The sequence below is a fragment of the Poecilia reticulata genome, chromosome 23, assembly GCF_904066995.2.
Source record: "Poecilia reticulata chromosome 23, P_reticulata-male-v2, whole genome shotgun sequence".
NCBI lineage: Eukaryota > Metazoa > Chordata > Actinopteri > Cyprinodontiformes > Poeciliidae > Poecilia > Poecilia reticulata.
The window spans coordinates 19,427,150-19,450,387 of NC_088852.1; the positions used below are offsets into that span (position 1 = coordinate 19,427,150).

The following is a 23,238-nucleotide window of genomic DNA, read 5'->3' on the forward strand; positions in this document are numbered from 1 at the left end:
CGGTGGAACTTTGTCCAACTTTTAGCGTCACTTGGAAGGAAAGCTTAAAGAAAGGTAAGCTCCGTGTTCGCTGTACAGAGACACACATGTTGCATCTGCAATGAAAAAATGTTGTCACTCATGCACTGAATTATTGTGTGGAGGTTTTGACTGAGGTGTCGCATATATGGGACAACGCTGTGACCAAAATCTGCATTGATATGACATTCAGGAATGATCCGATTCTTCTGGACGGATCTTTACTGATTAAATTTATTTCAGCTCTAAGTATTTAATATCTTGGTGTTTTTATGGGAATGTGAATCTTTCAGATCAATTTGAGAAGCAGTTTTGATAGGTAAAACTTAATTTTTTGTGTCACGTAAAAAATGACTTGGTCTTGACTTGGTCTTGGGTTGGTGTCTTGACTACAACTCTGCTACGTGGCTCCTCGGTTGCATGTCCTCCCCCACCCACCTTCTTTAGTGGCAAAAAAGTGAAGTTCATGCTATGTTAGGACAGGAGACAAGATCCCTGAAATTATGATGCATAGAATCACATATCTAAGTCTAAACTATGTTACAGAGTAAACACAATAAAAACATGCTTTAACTGTGGCATTGTTCATTAAAATGGCACATTTCTAATGTATTAAAATTAAATACGATCGGTTCACTTAATGATATTGTATTAGGGATTAGGTATTATTCAGCAAGTACTTTTACTTTTAATACTTAAATATTTTTAAAAGCCAGTACTTTTTTACTTTTACTTAAGTACAAATGTTACTGTGGTAGTTTTACCTTTACTTGAGTACATTTTTGTCTGTATATTTGTACTTTTACTTAAGTAAATTGTTTGAGTACCTTCTCCACCACTGCAAATATGCAAAACAAGCTTCAAAAACTGTTACATTGAGATACTGATTTCATTTAGTAAAGAGGAAATAAAACCTATTATAAAACAAAAGGTTAAGGAAAGTTGCGTCCTGATCCACACTCCATACCAGTAGGTGGCGGTAATGCACACCATTAAGTTGCTTGCCAACCGCCATTAAAACAAAAAGAAGAAGAAGACGACGATGATCACTCACGGTACACTAGTGTGCCACAGCACAGTGGTTGAAAAACACTGCTCTAAATAATTACTTAGAAAATTACTTCATAGGTGGTTCAGTGGCTATGAACTAATGTATAGTAGATTTTTAAGGTCTAGCCCAGTTCTCAGTGATGGACATTTTCAGCGCATGTTTAAAGTTAGATGGAAGTAGACAAGAGCATAAGTTGGATGGGGAAAACCCATTACTGTTGGGTGACATACATTCAGTCTTACTGTGCAGCTTTATATGCTTCATCTAACTTTATTTTTTCTTAGATTTCTTTGTAGAATGTTGTAGTCTGCAGAATATAGTCATGTAAACAGGAATATGAGGACACAACCACAAGGCCTGAGAAAAGGATTAGTTATTAAATAATCAATTTATTCCTATAATCATTTTCATGTTTTCATAACTGAATGGGAGCTTGTTCATAAAAAAGACTGAATATAGAATATACACTCTACATAAACATTATGTAATATATGAATGTTCGATGAAAAGGGCAGCAATACAGCAATACAGTCATTTTTGTGTGTAGAAACTACCTATTATAAATCAGAAACAGAGAGAGACACTCACCGAAAGAGGGCTTCCCTGGAGAGCCAGACGTTGTTCTGTTGGACGGTTTTCCAGGAGAAGAGCAGAATCAGCAGCAACATGAAGACACTGAGGAGTGTGGTGCCCCAGCGGCCTGCAACTGAAAAGAGCCGGCCTAGACCAGCAGCCACAAGGATACAATACCCCATACTGCAGAAGGACAAGACAGAGGAAACAAAAAGTCAGGTAAGTTTCAGGATAACATTGTGTAACATAGGTTGCTATGATTGAAGATATTAGTTGGCTTACAAAGGAAACTCTTCAAAATAAGTTCTGAAAACTGCTGACTACACTGAAGACCCAGCAACATTTTAGGGGGGCTTTGCATGTCGGTTAAACTCTTCCAGTTATCCCTGAATTAAGCAATGGTAGCTTTCTGGGATGAGCTGATAATACTGTGTTTAGTTGGTAATAATTTTTGTGCTTTTTGGCAATTCATCTGTTTCAAAATATTAGATGTGTCCCTGGTTCAAAGCACCTGAATAAAATGGCTGAATTATCTCCTCAATGCAGTCACGTTCTCCAAAGTCCTGCTAATGATCTGAATATTTAACTCTAGTGTGTTGATTTTACATCTTCATTTATATTCTTTTATAAACAGATCTGTATTTGTTTCTGACAGACAATAAAGGACAGTTATAAAAGTTCTGCACTGTCTCTCACCCAGATATAACACACTCACCTGGGCATGTAGAGAACTCTCTCAGCCACAACAAATCCCACTCTGAAGAAAAGATTACTGGCAGGAATGAAGGGAAATACAAGAAAACAAATTCCTACCAACACCTCCTTGTTCTCCTGCCTCTGTAGGTGAAAAAAGAGGACAATTAGAGCAAAAACACAATCAACATAAGTAGTGAAGCACTTACTTGTGAGTGGAAGGTGCATGAAAACAACAAAGAAAATGTAACAGTTTCAAAACCTAATTCGGTCATTTATTTATTAGGTTTATTTGATAGGGACAGACACACATTAGCATAGACAAACTGAATAAAACAGCAGTCCCTTGATTGTATTGTGGTGCTTAAGCTAATTTGCAGCACTTGTCCTACTTCCATATATGGTTTTTAAACAGCATATCTAAAATCTATTATAAAATGAAATTATTATAGTCATGGTCATTATGTCCTTATGGAAAATCAAAAAATCATTTAAGAAATTATTTTGCTTCCATTATGGAGTCAGAACCATTAAGCTAGCAGGAACATTTCTTCACATGATGTTAGCTGTTAGTGTTAGTTCTCCTGTTTTATTTATTTTGTCTATCTGCACATTCTGGAAACATTTTCTCTTTATATGTCCAGTCTGCACAGGCACAACTTACACCTATGATTGCTGGATTATCTGTAGACTCAATAATGACTGTGAAATCTGCAAGAACAAGGCTGCTTCCAGCCTTGTTTCGTTTCTCGATTGATTTTTACCCAGAAAGAACATGGGCAAAAACCGTTAGTGAAACGGTCACTGGGACTGACTAGTATATATTCCATTGAGGGAAAGTAACTTTAACATAAAGGCTCGTTTTGAAGTATAAGCTTAGAAGAATTTGACCTGGAATGCGGCGTTCATAACAAACACGTGTGTTCATCTGCTCTACCGCTAGCAAACAACCATACTGATTAAATAACATGAAAGTCAAGCAGTTCCCTAAAAGTCCAACAGATGGCAGCAATGTGCCATGCAAAACAAAACACCCACAGTTTACAGGACACACTTCCTGCTAAAGAGCCCCCTGATGGTTGAAGAAAAATCCACATATAAACTGGAAAATACAATATATGAAAAAAATCTGAATGCTCTCTGGTCCACTGGTCAGGGGGTCGGACCAAATGTGGAGGTGGGCCGGATCCGGCCCGCGGGCCGTAGTTTGGGGACCACTGCACTACAACATCCCAAGGATTATAGTAGATAGATTATAGAGAGCAGGACAAAGTGTTCCTCCTTTGCAGACCAACCAGCAGCTATAGTTAAAACTGTGAAGCTTTTGTTTCAATGTTTTAATACTCCGAGGTCGGTTGAAAGCTTGGCAGTAGTTCCAATATTTAACATTTTTCTTTAACCTTTTAACCTTCACCCCCAAAATACTTACATTTAAGTCACTGGGTCCATGAGGACAGTGGTGTCTTTATGACAGTTATGGGGTTGTGAGATAAGGAAAACTTAAATATTGTCGTGAAACCAGGTTAGGACTGATTGAGATCTTTCCAGGACACACAGAAAACAGGTCACAGAAACCTAGAGGCAATAAATAATCTTGCATTCTGATTTAATATTGATTGAAAATTATGTAATCTTTGTTTTAAATACACTATGACTTAATGTTGATTAAGAGTTATGTGATTTTGGTTTGAAAGTAATAAGAAATAACAATGGAAACAATCATACATGGAAAAAAGTAATGACTGCAAGTTAAGTGTAAAAGTCTCTTATACTGTGTCACAACTAGAGGCCAAATGGGAGGAAGAACTGTGGTCACGGAAGAAACAGTAGACAATTTTGAACAGTTATTTTAGGATTTTAATCCTTTATATGATTTTGCTGTCTGATTAGGTATGATTTTATTTGCAATGAATATGCCAACATTTAAACAACAAATGTTATGTAGAAGGTTGCATACTAAAAAGGGGGCTTAATTTTTCAGCTATAAGATCGTGTTTCTGAATTTAGATTTATACGCTCACATATCATATTTTAAATTAATATTTTAGAGTGTAATCTCTTAAAAGAGATTAAAAGAGGGATTGTTAAGAAAACAAATTTAGAATATGCTAGTTTTACTTAACATGATTGAAATAGCCTAATTATAGTTTTCAGATTAATAACTTATTCTGCCCTATTGACCTTTATTTTACCTGTAGTTACAGCAGATTGTTTGCTAAGATCTTTTTGAACTGCCCTTTGTCTGTGTGGGAAAGAATCAGGAGAAGTTCCAGCTTCACACTGATATCTGAAAAGCCGTAAAACAGCAGGAGTTCAGGCCAGTGGAGGAGAAGCTCTGCTTCCAGTTTGTTTAGATAAAGGAGACAAATGGCCTTTGATCTTGCAAGCAAATTGCAGGGAGTTTCTAACTTTAGAGAGGGTCAGACACAGCTCCTGGTTGGATGAGCAAATATACGCCTTATTTGAATAAATTAAAAGACAAAAATACGCCTTTACTATAAAACTTTCTACACAGGAGTAACAAATCAGATTTTGCTCTTGCAATTCTCCAAAGACGTCTTTGCTTTTCTTTCTTTCTTTCTTTCTTTCTTTCTTTCTTTCTTTCTTTCTTTCTTTCTTTTTCTTTCTTCTTTTCCATTTGTCTCAGGCAAATGAATGTCTGTTTTAGTGTGTTTGAAGTGTCTGTGTTGTCAATGTGATTTTATACTTTTAAATGTTAGAATAAACCCTGAAAATGTATGATGTGGAGCATTGACTGTCATCTCTGTGTGGCTTTTGTTTCCACGCATGGAATCATTGAATCCAGGAGCACAAGAGAATATAATGAGCCAGAAGTTTTAATTTTTCTTTCTCTTAACAGTAGGGAGACTGGCCATCTTTCCTGTTCAGAGAATGTGAGGAAAAATGTCAGTTTGTTTCTGATTTAGGTTGGTTCAATTTGAGTTAATTGTTTGAGTACTTGCCTTTCTGGGTGTGTTTCAGGAAGGTGGAGCAGAAAGGGAGAAAAATGCTCCTGGAGCATACCATCTTCCATTAAGAGGGGTAATACTCTGAGGATTTATATTTAGTTACATTTATTTTTTGATTGACCTTAGATTAATTTAAATAATTTGCATGCATGTAAATATTTGTTGGATCATTTATTGTTTGCTAGGTTTGTGTAAATAGTGTTTCTTGTTTGTCTTTTTTTTGATCACCCCTTTACCTGGTATAAGTGTTGGAACTTGCCTGAGGTATAAATCTCAGCTTCTTTGTTTCACTGTGTGAAGGGTGTCGGTGTAATGGTGACCTGGAGCTCCCAAATAAACCCACCTCAATTACATTTTGTTGCCTCACTTCCTTCCTGAATGCAGAGCCTCTGCCGGTCAAAGTGACAGTTCTGAATTGATAAATTGCTCCCAAGTGAATCTTGAACTTTTCTAATGAATAATGTGTGAAACATTAGCTCAACCAACGTTCAACCATTTTTCTGAAATAGAGTGGAAGTGCATCTCATGAACCATCTGTTGGCAAGCATATGGTGTACTTAGCCAAGGCTCGACACATTGTTAAATATCCTACACTGGAAAGACAAGGATATGGAGAGAGTCAACAGCCAGAGAGAAGAAAAGGGAGGAGTGAAGCTGTGACAGACAAGTTAGAAGGCAAAACATAGTAAGGGAAGATGGAAGGAAGAAGATAGAAAATTCCTTGGAAAAACATGTCTTCATTTGATTTTTTTTGTTTGTGTTTTTAATCCTGTTGCAGAGATCATGTCAGTCGACAGCAAACGGCTGCTTAAGAACTTTTGAATTTTCAATCAGAAATGACAACACGTCCTGGTTGAAGTTCTAGTCTCCTGAGTCATGTCTGTATGGTTACACTGTTGTGTAAACAAACCTACCTTGGTTCCAGATATAGTTACTTTATCAATTTTATTGTGATTTTTATGATTATTATTATAACAATCATTCAACTTCATGTTATAACTGCATGGAGGCTGTTTGTTCTGACTTAATATAGCTTTCTTCATAAACTTAACCTGGTTTTAATTAAGCTCATATGTGAAAAGTCTTTGACATTGTTAGGCTGCTGTTATAACTTGTTCATTATTTTTATCTTCAACATATTTTTGCAGTTTAAGCAAATTAAGATGAAAGAGTTTGCTTAAAATATGCACATCTCTCAAATACGTGTTTCCATTCGAGTCTCAGCAGTTTCAATGTTTATGCTGAAGCGAATCTGATCCCTTTCCCTGAGTCCCTAAATAAATAAATAAATAAATAAATAAATATATATATATATATATATATATATATATATATATATATATATATATATATATATATATATATATATTGTTCTTTCAAATCAGGGAACAAGAATTAGAAAACAACCTCTTCTGAGACTGGAAAGTCTCAGAAGAGGCTCTGGCTCCACCAGATCACCAACCAATTCTGAGGATGAACCTTCACATCGTCTTCATGGAGGGAGGATTTTTATTTTTTACACTGAGCAGCTGGCTATATTTTTACAACAGCAAAAACTGGAGTGTTTCTAACACTAAATTCTTAATAAACATGATTTGATTTGGACAGAATTGTTTCCCCTTCTTCTACCATTTATCTTTAATATATTTTATTCATTGTTAGCTTTCAGGGCCCTGTGATGGACTGGTGACCTGTCCAGGGTGAACCCTGCCTCTCATCTGATGACTGCTGGAGATGGGCACCACCAGCCCCCCTCAAAACCCTGCAAGGATCAGTGTGTTCAGATCACGAATGGAAAGATTTTAAGGTAGTTTGTCTCTCAAGTTTACACTTAAAACAGCTTCATAATTAATGCAACATAAACTGATTTTATTATATTGCTGACTATTTTTTCCTACTAACAAACAGGCAAAGAGAAATGTTTTTCCACCCCAGGCATCCGGTCCCAATCATCAGTTCTAATGATGCCACATATATGGCAACTCCACAACGTGCTACAAGTGCTTTTTCTGTTTAATTGCTCTATTGTTTTATTCTTTTTTTGTAGATTTCTGTAAAGTGTGGTGGTCCAGTGAATGTCCAGTGAATGTCACTGTTACCTATTGTTTTATTGTGCTAATTTTCATAATTTACAGATTGTCTGTAAACCTTTAATAAATTGACAATTTGTTCAATTCTGTGATAGTAGAGTGGCAATGTACTCTTGAAAAATGTGAAAATATTTAATATACAATGTAAGTTTTTTTCAGCCAGAATGTGTGTTGAAATTGGTCCTTCTTTGTTCTGGTTGCCTGATATGTTTGAAGTACTGTAGTGTGTATGAAGCATGTAATGTACAAAGTGACAAAGAAAAATAATAAAATACATTGATAACTAAAAAGTGTACTTAGCGATTATAGTAAACCAAAAGAGTAATTGGAACATACAGTGATCATACTACTAATACATAAAATATGCAATGCTTAGAAGACATTCTAAATATACACAAAAATAGTAGACTTAAGATATGCTAATCAAGCACTTTTATATTACATAAAAAGTTGTATACTTAAAGCATACTAAGTAAAAATGTAGTTGTTCCAAAAAAGCATGTGAACACTTAGTACAATTTAAATTGTGCTTTTCTACAATTTAATTACTATTAAAATACAGTAAGTACAAAATTAGTTGTTCCAAAATGACACACTTCAAGTTTACTGGCTTCTAGTATGCTCAAGTATGCTAAAATTTAACATACTTATATTTCACCAGGGAATGTTTAAATATAATTTTTTTAAGTGCTTTAATCAGTCTTTAAGGGATCAGACTTATTTCCTTCATAATTTTCCATTTTGAAATGCTGACCAACAACAATCCCTTGTGTTGTGCGGTATTTTTATAGTAACATTTTGGCAACTACAGCAGCCAGTAATTTATCGTAAAGTTGATTTTTACAATAAAATTTCATAATTTGCCTTGTTGTTTACTTATGTAGACTAATTATATTTGCAGTATATCTGTTGTTTTTATAGTAAGTTGCCTTAAACAGTTTGCAGTTCTGAACTGTTAAAGTGATTGTTGACAAAATATTATACCATAATGCCTCATACCGTTCGGCCGTATTTACTATAGTAAAATTCACAACTAACGGTTTTAAACTGTAAAATGTTTTTACAATAAAATACCATAATGTATCATACAGTTCTGCTGTGTATGTTTGCATATCTGTTGTTTTATAGTAATCTTCCATAACTTTTAAAGTGACAGAACAATAACCATTGTTCTGTCAATGGTTATTGACAGAACAATGGTTCTGTCAACAGTCATATTTATTACGGTGAAATTCTGGCAACACAGCTGCTAGTAATTTAATGTAAAATGTTTTTACAATAAAATACCATAATATATCATGCAGCTTTGCCTGTATTTCTTTTTCTCTAGTTAGTAATTTTCTGAAAATGGTTTACATTCTGAACCATAATGTCTTGCATATTACAGTCATATTTGCTAAAATACAGTAAGATCTTGGCAACAGCAGCTGACATCTTACAGTAAATTGAAGACATTGCTTTTACAGTGTAAGACTAAATACACTTTGACAAAATGTAATCATATTTTCTTTCTCATACAGCTATTTAAATAAAGAGTGCAGTACAATTTGAGTGGAAAGCACAATAGAGATAAAAAAAAGGTGTAAAAACCTCAGGAGGTGAAGAAACACTTTTCAAATCAATTCAATTTGTTTCAAAACTAATTTATTGATCCCAGAGGGAAATTAATTGTTGTAACTCCTTAAGTTATTATTATATGATCATGGCTGTGGGCAGGAAAGATCTCCTGTAGCGGTATGTATTACAACGAATTTGAAGAAACCTTCAACTGAAGACTCTTGTGAGTCTCAAAAAGAGAATGGTTGAGGATTGTCCATAATTTTCTTGATTTTATGTAAAAACCTTGTTTGCTCCATCATCTCCAGATGTTCCACAGGCGTCCCCAGAACAAAACCAGCTTTTTTATCAGGTTGGTGAGACTTTTAAGAGACCTTTAGCTCTGATGCCAAGGTCCTGTTGCTGTTGCCCCAACAGATGATGGCAGATGCTGTTGAGAAATTTCGCTCTCAACAGCAGACTCACAAGAGCTGCAGCATCTTGAGGCTTTCAAGGATCTTAATTTCCTCAGGAAGTACAGTCTGCTCTGTCCCTTTTTGTAGACAACTTCAGTTCAGTCTTTTGCTCAGATGAACACTGAGGTATTTATACTCAAATTCAATTAAATTCAAACATAATTTATTGATCCCAGAGGGAAATTAAATATTCTTGTAACTCAACCACCTCCACTTCTTCTCCCATGATGGAAATATGGTTTGATCTAACCCCGTTTTGCCTGAAATATACAGTATAATCATCTCCTTTGTTTAGTTCACATTCAAGATGAGATGATTGCTCTCACGCTATGCCACAAAGCGGTCAAAGAAGCTGAGAGAGCTCTCAGCTTCTTGTCCATCTTTGATACATCAGATGACTGTGGAGTCATATGAGAATTTCTAGCTTTTGCTGGAAGTCTGGAATGTACAGAGTGGAAAGGAATGGTGAAAGTACAGTCCAAAGTAGTGCTCCTGTGCTGCTGACCACCTGGTTAGACACACAGTCCTTCAGCCTCAAAAACTATATTCTGTTTGTCAGGTAGTCCTTGTTCCAGGTGATTGCTGAGGCCTCCACATGTGCCTTTCACCTGAGTTTCTCTAGGAGCTTCATGATGAGAGATGTCAGGGCAACAGGTCCATAGTCAATGACCGATAGGGGAGTTTTCTTTGGTATTGGAACAATACAGGATATCTCCCACATCAGTGAACCTTGGCAAATACCTGGCATATCGACAAATTTGTGGTGGATTGGGCTGACTAGCGAACACTCAGACTGACATGTTGTGGAACAGAGGCACAAGTTGGAAGGGATTCTTTCGCAGGCAAACTTTAGACGCTAAAACTCACGAATGGAATGGAATCGATCTTGGAGAAGTTGCTAGTTCCGGCCTGGTGGAAACGACCACACTAATTTGGAGGTTTGGAATTAACAGAGATGTGCTGTTTGAGATTCTAAATTTGAAGTTTGTTTATTCTGAATCTGGCTCCCTTGTGTCTGCCTTGGCTGGCCGGCTATCACAAATCTACTGGGGTTCATGCAAACAAGCTGCTCTTTCCCACCCTCTCAACACTCCTTAAATCACCTGTGGAATCTTATCGTCAAACTCTTCAAGGACTTGCTCTTAGATAATACCACCTTTATCAGAGACTATTTTGGGAGAACAGACTTTAACAAGACACAGACTAATCTGCGAACACGCCATAGCTACAGACAAACACACACTCCCTCACCTCACTATCTTTGCTGGCTCATGTCTTTGTATTATTTGAATGTTGCTATTTGTGCTCGTTTTCCTGTTGTGTCATTTCTTGCCCTGACTTTCTGTCTAGTTCAGGGGTGGGCAACTCCAGGCTTCGAAGGCCGGTCTCCTGCAACTTTTAGATGCATCTCCTCTTCAACACACCTGAGTCAAATAATGAGGTCATTAGCAGGACTCTGGAAAACCTGATTGCACTGAGGAGGTGATTCAGGTATTGGATTTTAGTGTGTGTTACCAGGGAGACATCTATGAATTGCAGGACACCGGCCCTCGAGGACCAGGATTGCCCACCCCTTATTATTACTTTTAGAAATTGTAATTACTTTAGACCAATGTTTAGCTTAATACTTTTTAGATTATTATCCAGGGAAACTCCTATTAGTCTATCCATAGAAATTCCTTGTAGCTTACAACAGGAGCATCTAGTTTATATATTCACTCAACCCAGAACAGGAATAAAACCTATTAGAATAAAAAGTTCACAGCTTATTAGTTTACATACTTCAATCAACCTAGAACAGGAATCAAACCTATTAGTTAGAACAGTAAGATTCAGAGGAACTCCTATTAGATTATTCAGAGGAACTCCTGGTGTACCCATTCTTAGCTGCCTAGCAACATTGGACACACGAACTGATCGAACCTGTTGTACTATATCAGCTCTGTGGTCACAGAGGTTTGGAGAATCAGCAGGAACATTTAGTTTATAAACTCAACCCAGAACAGGAAGTAGAACTTAGAATCCAGAGAAACTCCTATTAGCTTATCTAGAGAAACTACTCAACATTTAGCACCATCTACTGCAGGGGTCCCCAAACTACGGCCCGCGGGCTGGATCCGGCCCGCCTCCACATTTGGTCCGGCTCCCTGAACAATACCAGAGAGCATTCAGATTTTTTTTTTCATTTACCGTATTTTCCGGACTATAAGCCGTTTATATGTGGATTTTTCTTCAACCACCAGGGGGCTCTTTAGCAGGAAGTGAATCATTGGAAATCTGGTTACTTGCGTGCTAACATTGAGCCCACAAGCAGCAAAATGAGTAAGAAACAGATCAGATGTCTTTGTAAAGTTTCTTTGCAAGAGGAAAAGGCCCAGAGAAGAAACAGGAGAATGAATTCATCCCAGACCGGTAGGTGAGTCCCACATTACAAGCCGCTCTGCGTAACATGCGGCGACCTGCTGCTAATGAGGCAATGAAGCTTCAAGCTGCTTCGCCACGTAGAGAACAAGCAGGCTGTGCATATAAGCAACGCTTCGGGTGTCATTGTCTCTCATCACTCCCAGATGGGACCGTCTCGTTTCAGAGAAACAAGCTCAGGGCTCCGTTTGTCATTATCGTGAGTTAAAATTTTCACGAAAGTAAAATGTTTGTTTTTGTGGCGCTTCTGTTATTTTGAAGGGATATATATATAAACATTACCATAGCGACCAGAATCAGAGCGTTTGGGCAGTGGTTGAGAGGAGATGAGTAGAGCTTGTGAGTCTTAGTCTATTTTATACGGAAAGATTTAAGAATTGTCGGCCGATTCTCCAAACCTCTGTGACCACAGAGCTGATATACGTAGTACAACAGGTTCGATCGGTTCGTGTGTCCAAGGCAGGAGCAACAAGAACCGATTCCAGTCACGAACATCCCGATTCCAGACGATAATCCAGTAAAACCCCCAACATAGCATACGGGAATTTAGAATAACCAAACACGGATGATGATGTAGAAACAATAGTGATAGTTTGTGGAGTCATTTTAAGAGATAAAAGATGTAATAAAAAGAAAAGGTGGTGGATGAAAGACGACGAGCAGCCGCTCTATTTGCTGCACTATGATTTGGAGGTGAATATGTTTTTTCATAGTTAACATTTTTAACTGAATAAACATAATAATGACCTTTAGATTTAATAATAAACATTTCCACATATGATCTCCGATATCCATTGGACTCTCAGTTGCGCGATATGTCAGCTGTTTGGGATTCCCCTCTGTTCTGACGTCACCGCGCTTTCTGATTGGCTCCCTGTCACATTCAACAGGTTGTTTTCTCGTTCCAAGTCAGGGAAAACCTCACAGGTTGCGATAAAAGGGCCAAGACAACCCAAATAGGGCACATTCAGTATTTAGTGGGAACACCAACATGCAGAAGCCTTATCTGACTGTTTATCCCTCCTCCCCCTCTCCCGGGCCGCAACAAAATGTCCAAGTCTTGACCGGTCCGCGGTAATAAAAAGGTTGGGACCACTGATTTAGCACATGCTAGAAGCAGAAACGAAGGATCAGCACTTTTACTGTTACAGTTACCGTTCGGAAACTACCGTAATCAGTTCAGTTAAATTTAATCTTGGCAACTTTTTCATTTTCAACCCTAATAAATGTGATATTCAATTGACCTGTTATGACTCAAATTTTGGGTGTCCGCCCCCCTCTGCTGCTGCTGCATCGTTGTGGAAAACCTGGAGCGGCAGAGATATCTGCAGCTTATATGTGTATGTTTACTGGTTTAAAAAAAACACAAAAAAAAACTTTGGGGTTGTGGTTTATAGTCCGGTGCGGCTCATAATTGGGAAAATGCAGACTATAATCCTTCCTGGATTTTTCTGTGAAGAACCCAGAGAGGGTTATTTGGTTATTATTTATTTCATTAATAGTGTTATTATTTATTTCCTGACTTGTTCTGTGAAGAACCCAGAGAATGTTATTTGATTGTGCTTTCTGGAAAACAATACATTTTTACATTTAGGCTTTCCTACAATCGTCACACTTTTTCTGCTACAAACTGACTCCGGCCCCCAGCAGAGAAGGGAAAAGTTATGTGGCCCTCACAGGAAAAAGCTTGGGGACCCCTGATCAACTGTTTAGAATCAAACATGGAGAACCAACATTTAGTTTTATGCCTCACAAATCTTACCAAACATGGAGAACTAACATACTTTTGTTTGATTTTTCTTTTTGCTCTTTCCTTTGGTTTATTGTTTAGTTTGCATTTCCTTCTAATTTATGTAAAAAAAACTTTGAATTACTCTGTTGCTGAAAATATACTATAAAAATAAAATGATCTTACCTTACCTTTGATATGTAAAATATGTATTGTTGGTGAAAATAAATCTATAGTTTAGTTTCTGTCAAGATGAAAAAGAGGGCTAAGAATTTTTTTCTTTTATGTTGGTTAGTAAATTAATTTTACATAATAGTATCGCTGTTGACAGTTTGCTAAAATTTAAACCATGGCTCCTATGCCAAGTTCTACAAACAAATGAGAAGATTAGTCCAGTTTTTGTCATTTAATGAATTACAGCGGCAGCAGTGCACCCCAACAAAGTAAATCACACTGGTGTAAAACAACTTTAAACCTCTTATTTTCTGCTTTTCCTCACTCTCTGTGTCGCCTTTACTCTACATGCAAACTCGTTGCATGTAGAAATCAACACAATGCCTCCCCTATCCCACAGAGTAATATATTGACCAGAATGTCTTGCGCAATAGTCCGCTTCCTACTTTTGGAGAGGTCTCCGGTCCGCTTGGTTCTCACATGCATTCAAACCTCGTCAGAGTTTACTTCAACCCAACCGAGAGAAAGGTTTTTAGATGGACTGGAGTTCACTTTTTTGGTCCACATTAGAGTTTGCATTCACACCTCCCCAAATGAACGGAGCTTTTAAACAAACTACAGTTGGAAATGAGTAGTGTAAAGTAACAAGAAAGTTGGACTAAGACACTGCTTGTCAACCACATGTTACAATCTGGTTCTTACCTTTAGTGAGAAGAGGCAGTGCAAGCAGAGAGCAATCATCAGTGTAGCCAGCAATATGGTGGACACGTTGCGCACATCACCCAGAGATTCCACAAGGGGAATGCTGCCCACCTGCCAGTCATAGCACAGCACAACAGGAGCCAGGAGCAGCCAGGCATTAAAGGACAGCAGGTATGAGTAGGTAAGGAACCTGCCGGAAGAGGGAATAGCGTGAACTATTTGGTGGAGACACACAGCTGAGACAAATTAGATGTTTAAGAAGAAATTGAAAAAAGTTTATTGCCCAACAAATGAACAATTCAAATCAATTAATATATGAAAATGAGTTTTCATTTACAATTACACAGTAAATTTGGAAGTGTTCCATCAATTCCTACAGAGTTAAATTCAACATTTTGAAAGTGTCTATATTGGTCCACTCTGGATAGTGTAGAAATGACACTTTTGTAAGTGTTATTTGTGATATAGTTGAATCAACACTCACAGTAGTTGAAATTAAACACATTACTGTTGACTTACTCAACACTAGTGTATTTTGTCAAAAGTTAACACTATGAACGTGTTAATGTAACACAGAACAGTGTAATGTATATATTAACATAGAAATCTAAGTTTTAAAATACTACTGGCAGGGTGTGCTTTGGTGGCGCAGGGGTTAAGCACAACCCACATATGAAGGCTCTAGTTTTCAATGCGGCTGTTGTGGGTTCACTTCTCGGTTTTCCCGTTCTCTCATTACCCACTTTTTTGTCAATTTACTACCAAATAAAAGCCATTAGAGCAATAACAACCTTTTTTTTCCAGAAACTACTGGCCATCAATAATCCCCAAATTCATTTTAAAAGACATTAGATGCCACTTGAATCTACAAAAACACCAGCACCATTTGCAGTATGTAATCACTTTTATTTCAAAACATCAAACAGCACTGACAGCAATATACAACAAAGGTCATTCATTCATGGTACTTTGCACTGAAGGTGAAGCTTTGAAAGTTCATTGGAAGCGGCCATGGATGGTCTTGTGATCACTGATGGTGAAGTGTCTTTGGTGCTGCTCTTGTTTTCGCCAACATTAAGGAGGAAGACTTCCAGCCTGGGAGGAAAAACAGGAAATATAGCAGAAACATTAGGATAATAAATAAATATTTTAAAAAGAAGTGTGAACAAAACTAATCAGACTCACCTGTGTGTGTCACCATCATATTCATTCAAATTGCTCTGCCCACCTGGTTTACAAGATGAAGCATAAAAAAGTCAGAAATAATTACTAAAGAAATTAGTCAACTTATAGAAGAATTTTTGGACCACATTAAAAGTCGTGCCAAACTGTCTGAAGAAATGTGTTGAAGTCATCATAACAAGCTTGTCACCAACATGACACACTAACAAAGAAAAAACATTTTGGCAGTTTTGAGATAAGGCACAGGTACAAAATACCAGAGTCAAATGGCTCAATTGCCTCCTCATTGTGTAGATAAGTTCTCCAGAGTCCTGCTAATCACCTAATTATTGTATTCAGGTGTGGTGCAGTAGCACCACACCTGAATACATGTTGCAGGACAGTGGCCCTCCAGGACTGAAGTTTGACACCTGTGGCATAGATCAAGCCAACGGTCCAGCACAGCCACTCCCCCGTTTAGCAGTCTACAGGCAAAAACTGAAAGAAAACGACCTCCACAGCTAAATAATGTTAACTCAAATGGCCTCCAGATTTTCCTGACAGTTTTAATGTTTGGTTAAGACAATAAATAGTCGTATATACCGTGATATCCAAACAAATAAACGTACGCTAAGCAAACTGTGTATATGAATCGATACTCTTGTGTAAACGGAAAAATAATGCCTCCATAAAAAATAGTCAAAAACATGACAATTTTAACATAGAACTTACCTTGTTATAATAAGCTCCAGACAAGACGTCATACTGCTGCCCCTGCTCCTCAGGCAAACATGTGACGCAGTAGCGGAACAAGACGGCGTTGGCCGGGGGAGCAGAGCTAATGACCGGGCCCAAATAATAAAGCTCATGATAATTTAACTAGGGCTGCACAGTGGCGCAGTTGGTAGAGCTGTTGCCTTGCAGCAAGAAGGTTCTGGGTTCGATTCCCGGCCCCAGTCTTTCTGCATGGAGTTTGCATGTTCTCCCGGTTTTCTCCGGAAACTCCAGTTTCCTCCCACAGTCCAAAAACATGACTGTCAGGTTAATTGGCCTCTCCAAATTGCCCCTAGGAGTGAGTGTGTGTGTGCATGGTTGTTTGTCTCTGTGTTGCCCTGCGACAGACTGGCGACCTGTCCAGGATGACCCCACCTCTTGCCCGGAACGTTAGCTGGAGATAGGGACCAGCAACCCTCCTGACCCCACTAGCGGACAAGGGTGTAAAGAAAATGGATGGATGGATAATTTCACTTTACAACATAGACATGCCCGCAACAGCAGAGCTAACAAGTTTCATCACCACAGAGAGCGACCATGTCATTTTGAAGTTCATGACATGAAGTACAACAAACCAAGAGAAGAACGGAAACATGGAGCTACTGGTCAATAATGATGAAACAACACAAATTCAAAACATGTTAATGTTCCATAGAAATGCTCTAGCTAGTTTGCCATTTGTTGCCAAGTGACTGATGATGACGTTGGTGACAAGCTTTACCCACAATGCACCTGGAGACAATAAGAATGATTCATTTGTAGTTTTGTATGTCATAAAGTTAAATATAAGAGTGAAAATAAAGCCAGTCATGTAGCACAACATTTTATTCAATATTTTACACCCACTATGTCACTAAAATCAGTCAGTCTGGTAAGGTTTTTAGCAACCATGAGTCAACCATGGAGCACCCTACTATATAATCTACTGGGATCTCATGCACAGTTTTTGTCAAGAGAGGGCTCTCCTTTCCAGTTCTTGTCAGATGTGATAAAAACAAAATAATTGAATCCCTGAAGACATGCTCTGCCTCCCATGTGGGTCCCCTCTAGATCCCCTCCGCTGCAACCCCCACCCTGCCTGCAGCTCCTTCCCTGAAGCAATGTCACAAGTATGTTACAATTGTGGGAGAAGCTGAGTTACTGTTAGTGTTGATTAGAAATCAACACTGGACTGGATTGCTTTTTGTTTAACTCTTTGGAACTCTTTAGTGAGTGTTAGGGAAACTAACACTCACTAACACACATGTTGTTGAATTAACACTGTATTTTTAACATACAACACTTACACTGGAAATCTGACACTTTTGAATTTGCTGTGTAGATTCCTCAGGTTAAATACTGTCTACTCACATAAACTAATTTGAATCAGAATTAAAATTCCTTTTGTCATTGTGCAAGAAAAAAAAGCACAACAAGCTTTGAAAAGCAACTCCCAAAGCAAGTCAAATAAATAAGTATATTTCAATAAAAAATAAAACATATAGCAGAAACAGACAAACAACTGGGATGTTAAGAAAAAACAAATAAAGCTTATTTTAGATGGATTTACTCTGTTCAGGGTAACAACAGCTCTTGGGTTGAAGCTGTTTTTAATCTGTTTGTCCTTGACCTTATTGCCCTGAAACGCCTCCCTGAGGGCAGGAGTTGGAAGAGGTGGTGGCTAGAGTGTGAGGGGTCCTTGATGATGCTACAGGCTCTCTGGAGGCAGTGGGTCCTGCACATCTCCTCCAGAGATGAAAGAGGGCAGCCAATCAGTCTCTGGGTGTTGTGACTTCTTTACACTCATTTGTTGTTAAGTATAAGTCGCATGGTTAGTGACTGATTTACAGTTATATGTTAAGCATAATTTACATGATGATTATTATTAATTGAATTGAACATGATTGTATATAATTACAAAGGTGAAGTGAAATATATTTAAGTGCGAGACAATTTATTTGAATAGAAGAGGTCTTTTATTTTGAAGAATGTTTAACAGGATCTGGTTCTGTTTTTGTCACTGTCTTGCTTTGTTGATTTTTGGTTGCTGGGTTACGAACAGCTGTTGCCATTATCAGTTGTCATCGTTTTTCTCCTCAATAAAACTGAACAGAAATGTTCAGTAAAAGAAATACGAGCCTCCATCTTGTTTGAAGAAGCTTTCACTCTGTAACACTGGGCAGTGATAATGACCATCAAGAGCTGCTTCCTCTCTTCTGCAGTGTAGCTGGAGAACCATGGTGAGTTGCCAGGGCTCAACACCAACTCCATAGAGCAATAGAAGGTCATCAAGAGCTCAGTTCTCAGGAGGTTCTTCCTCAGAATCCTCATGTTGTAGGTGCTCAGGAACCTGAAATTTGACACCATCTCCACCCTCTCCCGATTTATAATGATGGGCTGAATGTCTGGTTTACACCTCCTAAAGTTGACAATCAGTTCCTTCAACTTTCGACCAATGCCATTTACGTGGCCTGCCACTTTGTGGCTGAGTTGCTGTCATTCCCAAACACTTCCATCTTCTTATAATACAGCTGACAGTTGACTGTGGAATATTTAGAAGTGAGGAAATTTCACGACTGGATTTGTTGCACAGGTAGCATCCTGTCACAGATCCATGCTGGAATTCACAGAGCTCCTGAGAGCGACCCGTTCTTTCAGAAATGTTTGTAAAATCAGTGTGTATGCAGACGTGCTGAGGGGGGCGCAAGGGGGTAGAGGGACCAGTTGCTCTGTCTGTTTTAGATAAAGAGCCATGTTTTTAAGGGGTGATGCATTTTATAAAACCAAGTGAATTAAAAAGAAAAAGTCACCCTTCCATCTTTTCTCATCTGATCTGAATGCAGTGAAGATATTTTATTATAGTTTGTGAGCGTGTGGTACCTGGTAAGCAGATGAGGTGAATAGGAGGCAGGGTTGTCCTGTTCTGAAAAAAGAGGCATGGATCCTCCCATGAGCCACAGCCGAATTGACATTATCATCACCACCTGAAGGACAGATAGTATTTTTAAAACAGTCTCAAGGTCTGGCAGATTACATACAGTATAGCGATGTGCATTAAAAAAAACTAAGAGCAATAGTTAAATGAGACAGAACAGGACAATATGATTGCTTAAAAAAAAAAGAGACATTTTTCAAACATGTCTTTTTTTGCAGCAGCAGCTATGCTTTTGAGATACAGATAGTGGCACAGTGCAATATTTAAACAGCTTGATCAGACCTTCCCAATGATTGGCTGAGTAAAAACTCAAACGTTCTTTCTTCTGCTGATCAGTGAAAACACTATGCGTATTCTCGAAACATCCTGAGACGTAGATTCCTTACACAGAATGAAATGTCAAGTCTATTTCATTTAATTTTCAGGATTACGGGTTAGAGATCATAAAAAAAACGATGATTTATTTTCTCAGGATATAATATTACATTTAAAATAATGAAAAAAGGATATCTTAACCCAGAAACCTTCAGACTTCTGAAGAGTATGTGGATTAGCGTTCTCCTTTTTGGCAGCCTTCTGTTCTTTAGACAACAATTTGAATCCACATGGTCAGCTTGAATGGAAAGAATGGAATGGAGAATTATATTCTTTACCTTTTATATTTTTCAAGCTTCTTTTACAGGGTGAGCATAGCCTGAAGAGTATGAGGGTTGAAGTGCTTAAAAAGTCAGAGTAAGGCCAGAGCACGCTCACCATGCGTCTATTCCATTAAAGTGAAAGTCATGATGCTATGGTCCTCAACGTGGTTGACCTGGGTTCGATGCTTGGGAGCACTGGTTGAGTGGAATGAGGGGTTTTTTTTCAAGTCCTTCTTAGATAAATAGATTAGATCGATTTGATTTATTGTACGAAATTAGTAATACAGCTGTTCTTAGGGCATTTATAAACAGTCAAAACAGATGAGACCGATGTTGGGACTGGCATAGGGATTGCAGTTGAATGTATAGTTCCTGCAGTATGAGCTCCACTACATGCCATTTTCATTCATATTATTCTGTATTTGGAAATTAATTCTCTGAACAGATCTGTTTATTTTTCATACTTAACTGATTTAAAATGAAAAAATTATATATCTAAAGTAATTGAATAAACTAAACCAAGTAGATGATTAGTATTTGTCTTTTTGTGAAGAATATGCCAGATTAAATTATTATTATTATTATTTCACAATTTGGAGTTTGATGCCCTCCTAATATTGATGTGATATTTGACAAATGAAAGCTTTAAGTGAAATAGACCTTGTGATCTGAGGAATAGGATTGCCAAATGACTTTTGGTAACAGGAAAGGTTTTCAAAATTAGGTTAGTGTTCACATTTGTTGTCCAAATACAAAGAGACTTTGAAAATTAAGTCTTTGCAACCCAGAATCCTGCTTAGGGATATTTGTAGTAAAGGGTGCATTATACTGGGTCTTCCAGTTAAAAAGAAATTGTTACTTTCCACATTCGTCATTTGCTTACTCAGGAAAAGGGATTGCTGGAAAGTCAGACTCCCTCCTCCAGCTCTCTTAGAAAAGTAACGTTTTACTAGTTGATATTAGATTATACATACTGCAATCTGATTGCAACTATAACTATGCTATTAGAGTTGTTGCAAGTGTATCTTTAGCACCACCTAAAAGTGATTTTGTGAATAGTCAAACAGTGACATCACAGGATGTAGGAAGTTTATGGATGTATACATGTTGCTTGATGATTGACAGTAATCCACAAGCATCTGCCTTCGTCCTTCATCTATTCTGACGTTATCTGTATGTATATTGTTTATTCTTTACTTATTTCTGTTGGGAACTGGAGTTTTGGTTTCTTTGTGGAATTTTTCTGCTTGCCTACTGCTTCCCCCTTCATCCACTAGGTGGTGACTAGAGGCTGCACACCTTGGAGGGCGTGACTGTCGGTGCACCTGTGATTCATCACTCAGTCATCCCGGAGTATATGAAAAGCAGGCTGCCAGCACTTAATCGCTTGAGTGTTTGCCAGTTACGGTACGTTAGCTCTCTGTGTTATCTCTGAAATTACTTCTAGTAATGTATCCTTGTCGCTTCTCTCTCAGGTGTTTCCTTGTGACGCCTTGGAAATTCCCCTGTGAAGCCCGAGACCTGGCTGTCTAAATTTCCCCCCTCGTGACGCCGTGGATTGTTACCCATTGGTTGCCTGAGTACCTTCTTCGCCCCTGCAGACCTTCAATAAACCTTTTCTGGATTCTCAGCTGGCAGTCGGTTCCAACGTTCCCTCTAAGCTGCGCGCTTGCGCAATCGCGCACTGCTCGCACAGTCTCAGCGCACAATAAAATCTATGCAGCGCATAAAATTAGATCCAACGTAAACTGGAAATTGAGCCCGGACATCAGTTTTGACAGGCTAACTCGGGTGAGCCTGTGACTCACAACGATAGGTTCACTTATGCTACGCAGCCAATCATCGCATACTATTGTATAAACGTGCCTTGCCCATATGCGTTGTGGTTCCCTGCAGATTTGAGTTGAGACGCAGCCCCGGCTCCACACGAGTTAACAGGGAAGGGCATCGACGATTAATCTATGTAGCTGAACATAACATTAATACCCTACAGGCTACTTGTTAACAAGCTTAACGTGCTGTATTGTTATTAGCTAGTCACCTTTTAGCTAACATTATCCAACAGCTTTACTCAACTCAGTCGGTTAGTTTGGGGGAAAACTGTGCAAAGTTCTTTGTGTTTTGCAGCCATGATTCTTGACACTTACGTAGCTCTGCTCTGCTGCACAGATGTAAACGTCTCAGCGTTCATGTTGCGTTTGAACGCAGCTCGGAAAAACAGGTTACGACGTATTAACAACCGATTAAACAGTTTTAACTACTGAAAAAAGTGACAGAGGGCACAGATATGGGAAGTACAGAAGCCGTATCAAATTAATATAGGAATATCAGACAGTTGGCCACTCTGAGGTAGAAACAAACAGCCGTAGCTTCCAGGCCACGGGGGGCACAGTTGAATCTGTGGGTGGGCAATGCCCACCAATGCCCGATTAGAAATTATGACAAAGTCGAAATTATGACTTCCTATTGGTCTTTTATTTTTTCTTTCATGGTAGAAATGGGCTTCCATACAGACATGAAAAAGCTGTGTAATTAAATATTTTACAAAGAGTTACAGGAATTTACACTGCATCACAAGCTACAAAACATTTCATTGTGCAGAATGTGAATGTTTTAATGTGAACAAAAAGTTATATCTGAAAGGTGTAATGTTTCATTTCTCACCATGGCCAAAGCAGGACTCTTACATATACTATGCATCTCATGATCAGCAATATTTTAGTTTTTTCATTTCAAGTGGGCAAATCACATATATTAAAAGCAAACTAATGGAAGTTGCTGCTGTAATTTGATTCTTTTAATAACTTGCTATGATCCTAGATTTATAACAGGTATAATACTGCTATAAAACATCAGCTGGGCCATCGTGTGCACACCTGATGTTGCTCACAGGGGTCCTCGGTGTGCTCAGGGAGCTTGTGTATACGCCCAGACGCATGAAAAATTAGAGGGAACATTGGTCGGTTCGCTTCTCTTTTCCTCCACACCTGAACTTACCTGTCCGCCCTCCACCTCAGCCTCCACATCACCTACAAAGAACTCACTCCATCAAGACCTCACACTGGAACCAGGACCACTTCAAGGAGACCCACCAAGGGATCATACTTTGGGAACCACTGTATTACCCCCCCGGCGGAAGTCTATCTTCATATCAAGTAAAATCAATTTAATTTTTCCTGAAGTTCCATTTTCCATAAAGAGTAAAATTATTGTGATGGAATGAATTTGATTGATTTGAACTGAAGTCAGATAATATCTGGATATTAACTGGATTTGTATGTAAAATAACTTGATGTTAAATTTGTTAACAATTGGAACT

The 23,238-nt window shown here is 38.2% G+C and overlaps 1 protein-coding gene and 1 long non-coding RNA gene across 4 annotated transcripts in view; one reads left to right on the forward strand and one right to left on the reverse strand.

Annotated features, from left to right (window-relative positions):
• Positions 1-23,238, reverse strand: part of tmtc1 (transmembrane O-mannosyltransferase targeting cadherins 1) — a 103,407-nt gene that overhangs the window by 43,756 nt on the left and 36,413 nt on the right. For all 3 annotated transcript variants that reach the window (XM_008401212.3, XM_008401213.3, XM_008401214.3), the window contains exons 6-9: positions 19,227-19,330; positions 14,433-14,622; positions 2,358-2,479; positions 1,658-1,825 (exon numbers count right to left, since the gene is read on the reverse strand). In XM_008401212.3, coding sequence (XP_008399434.1) covers positions 1,658-1,825; positions 2,358-2,479; positions 14,433-14,622; positions 19,227-19,330 — 584 coding nt within the window. The remainder of the gene's footprint in view (positions 1-1,657; positions 1,826-2,357; positions 2,480-14,432; positions 14,623-19,226; positions 19,331-23,238) is intronic.
• On the forward strand, positions 18,408-21,549 carry LOC103459565 (uncharacterized). Its single transcript, XR_532777.3, has 3 exons — positions 18,408-18,586; positions 21,197-21,326; positions 21,395-21,549. It is a non-coding gene; the product is annotated as an uncharacterized LOC103459565 (long non-coding RNA).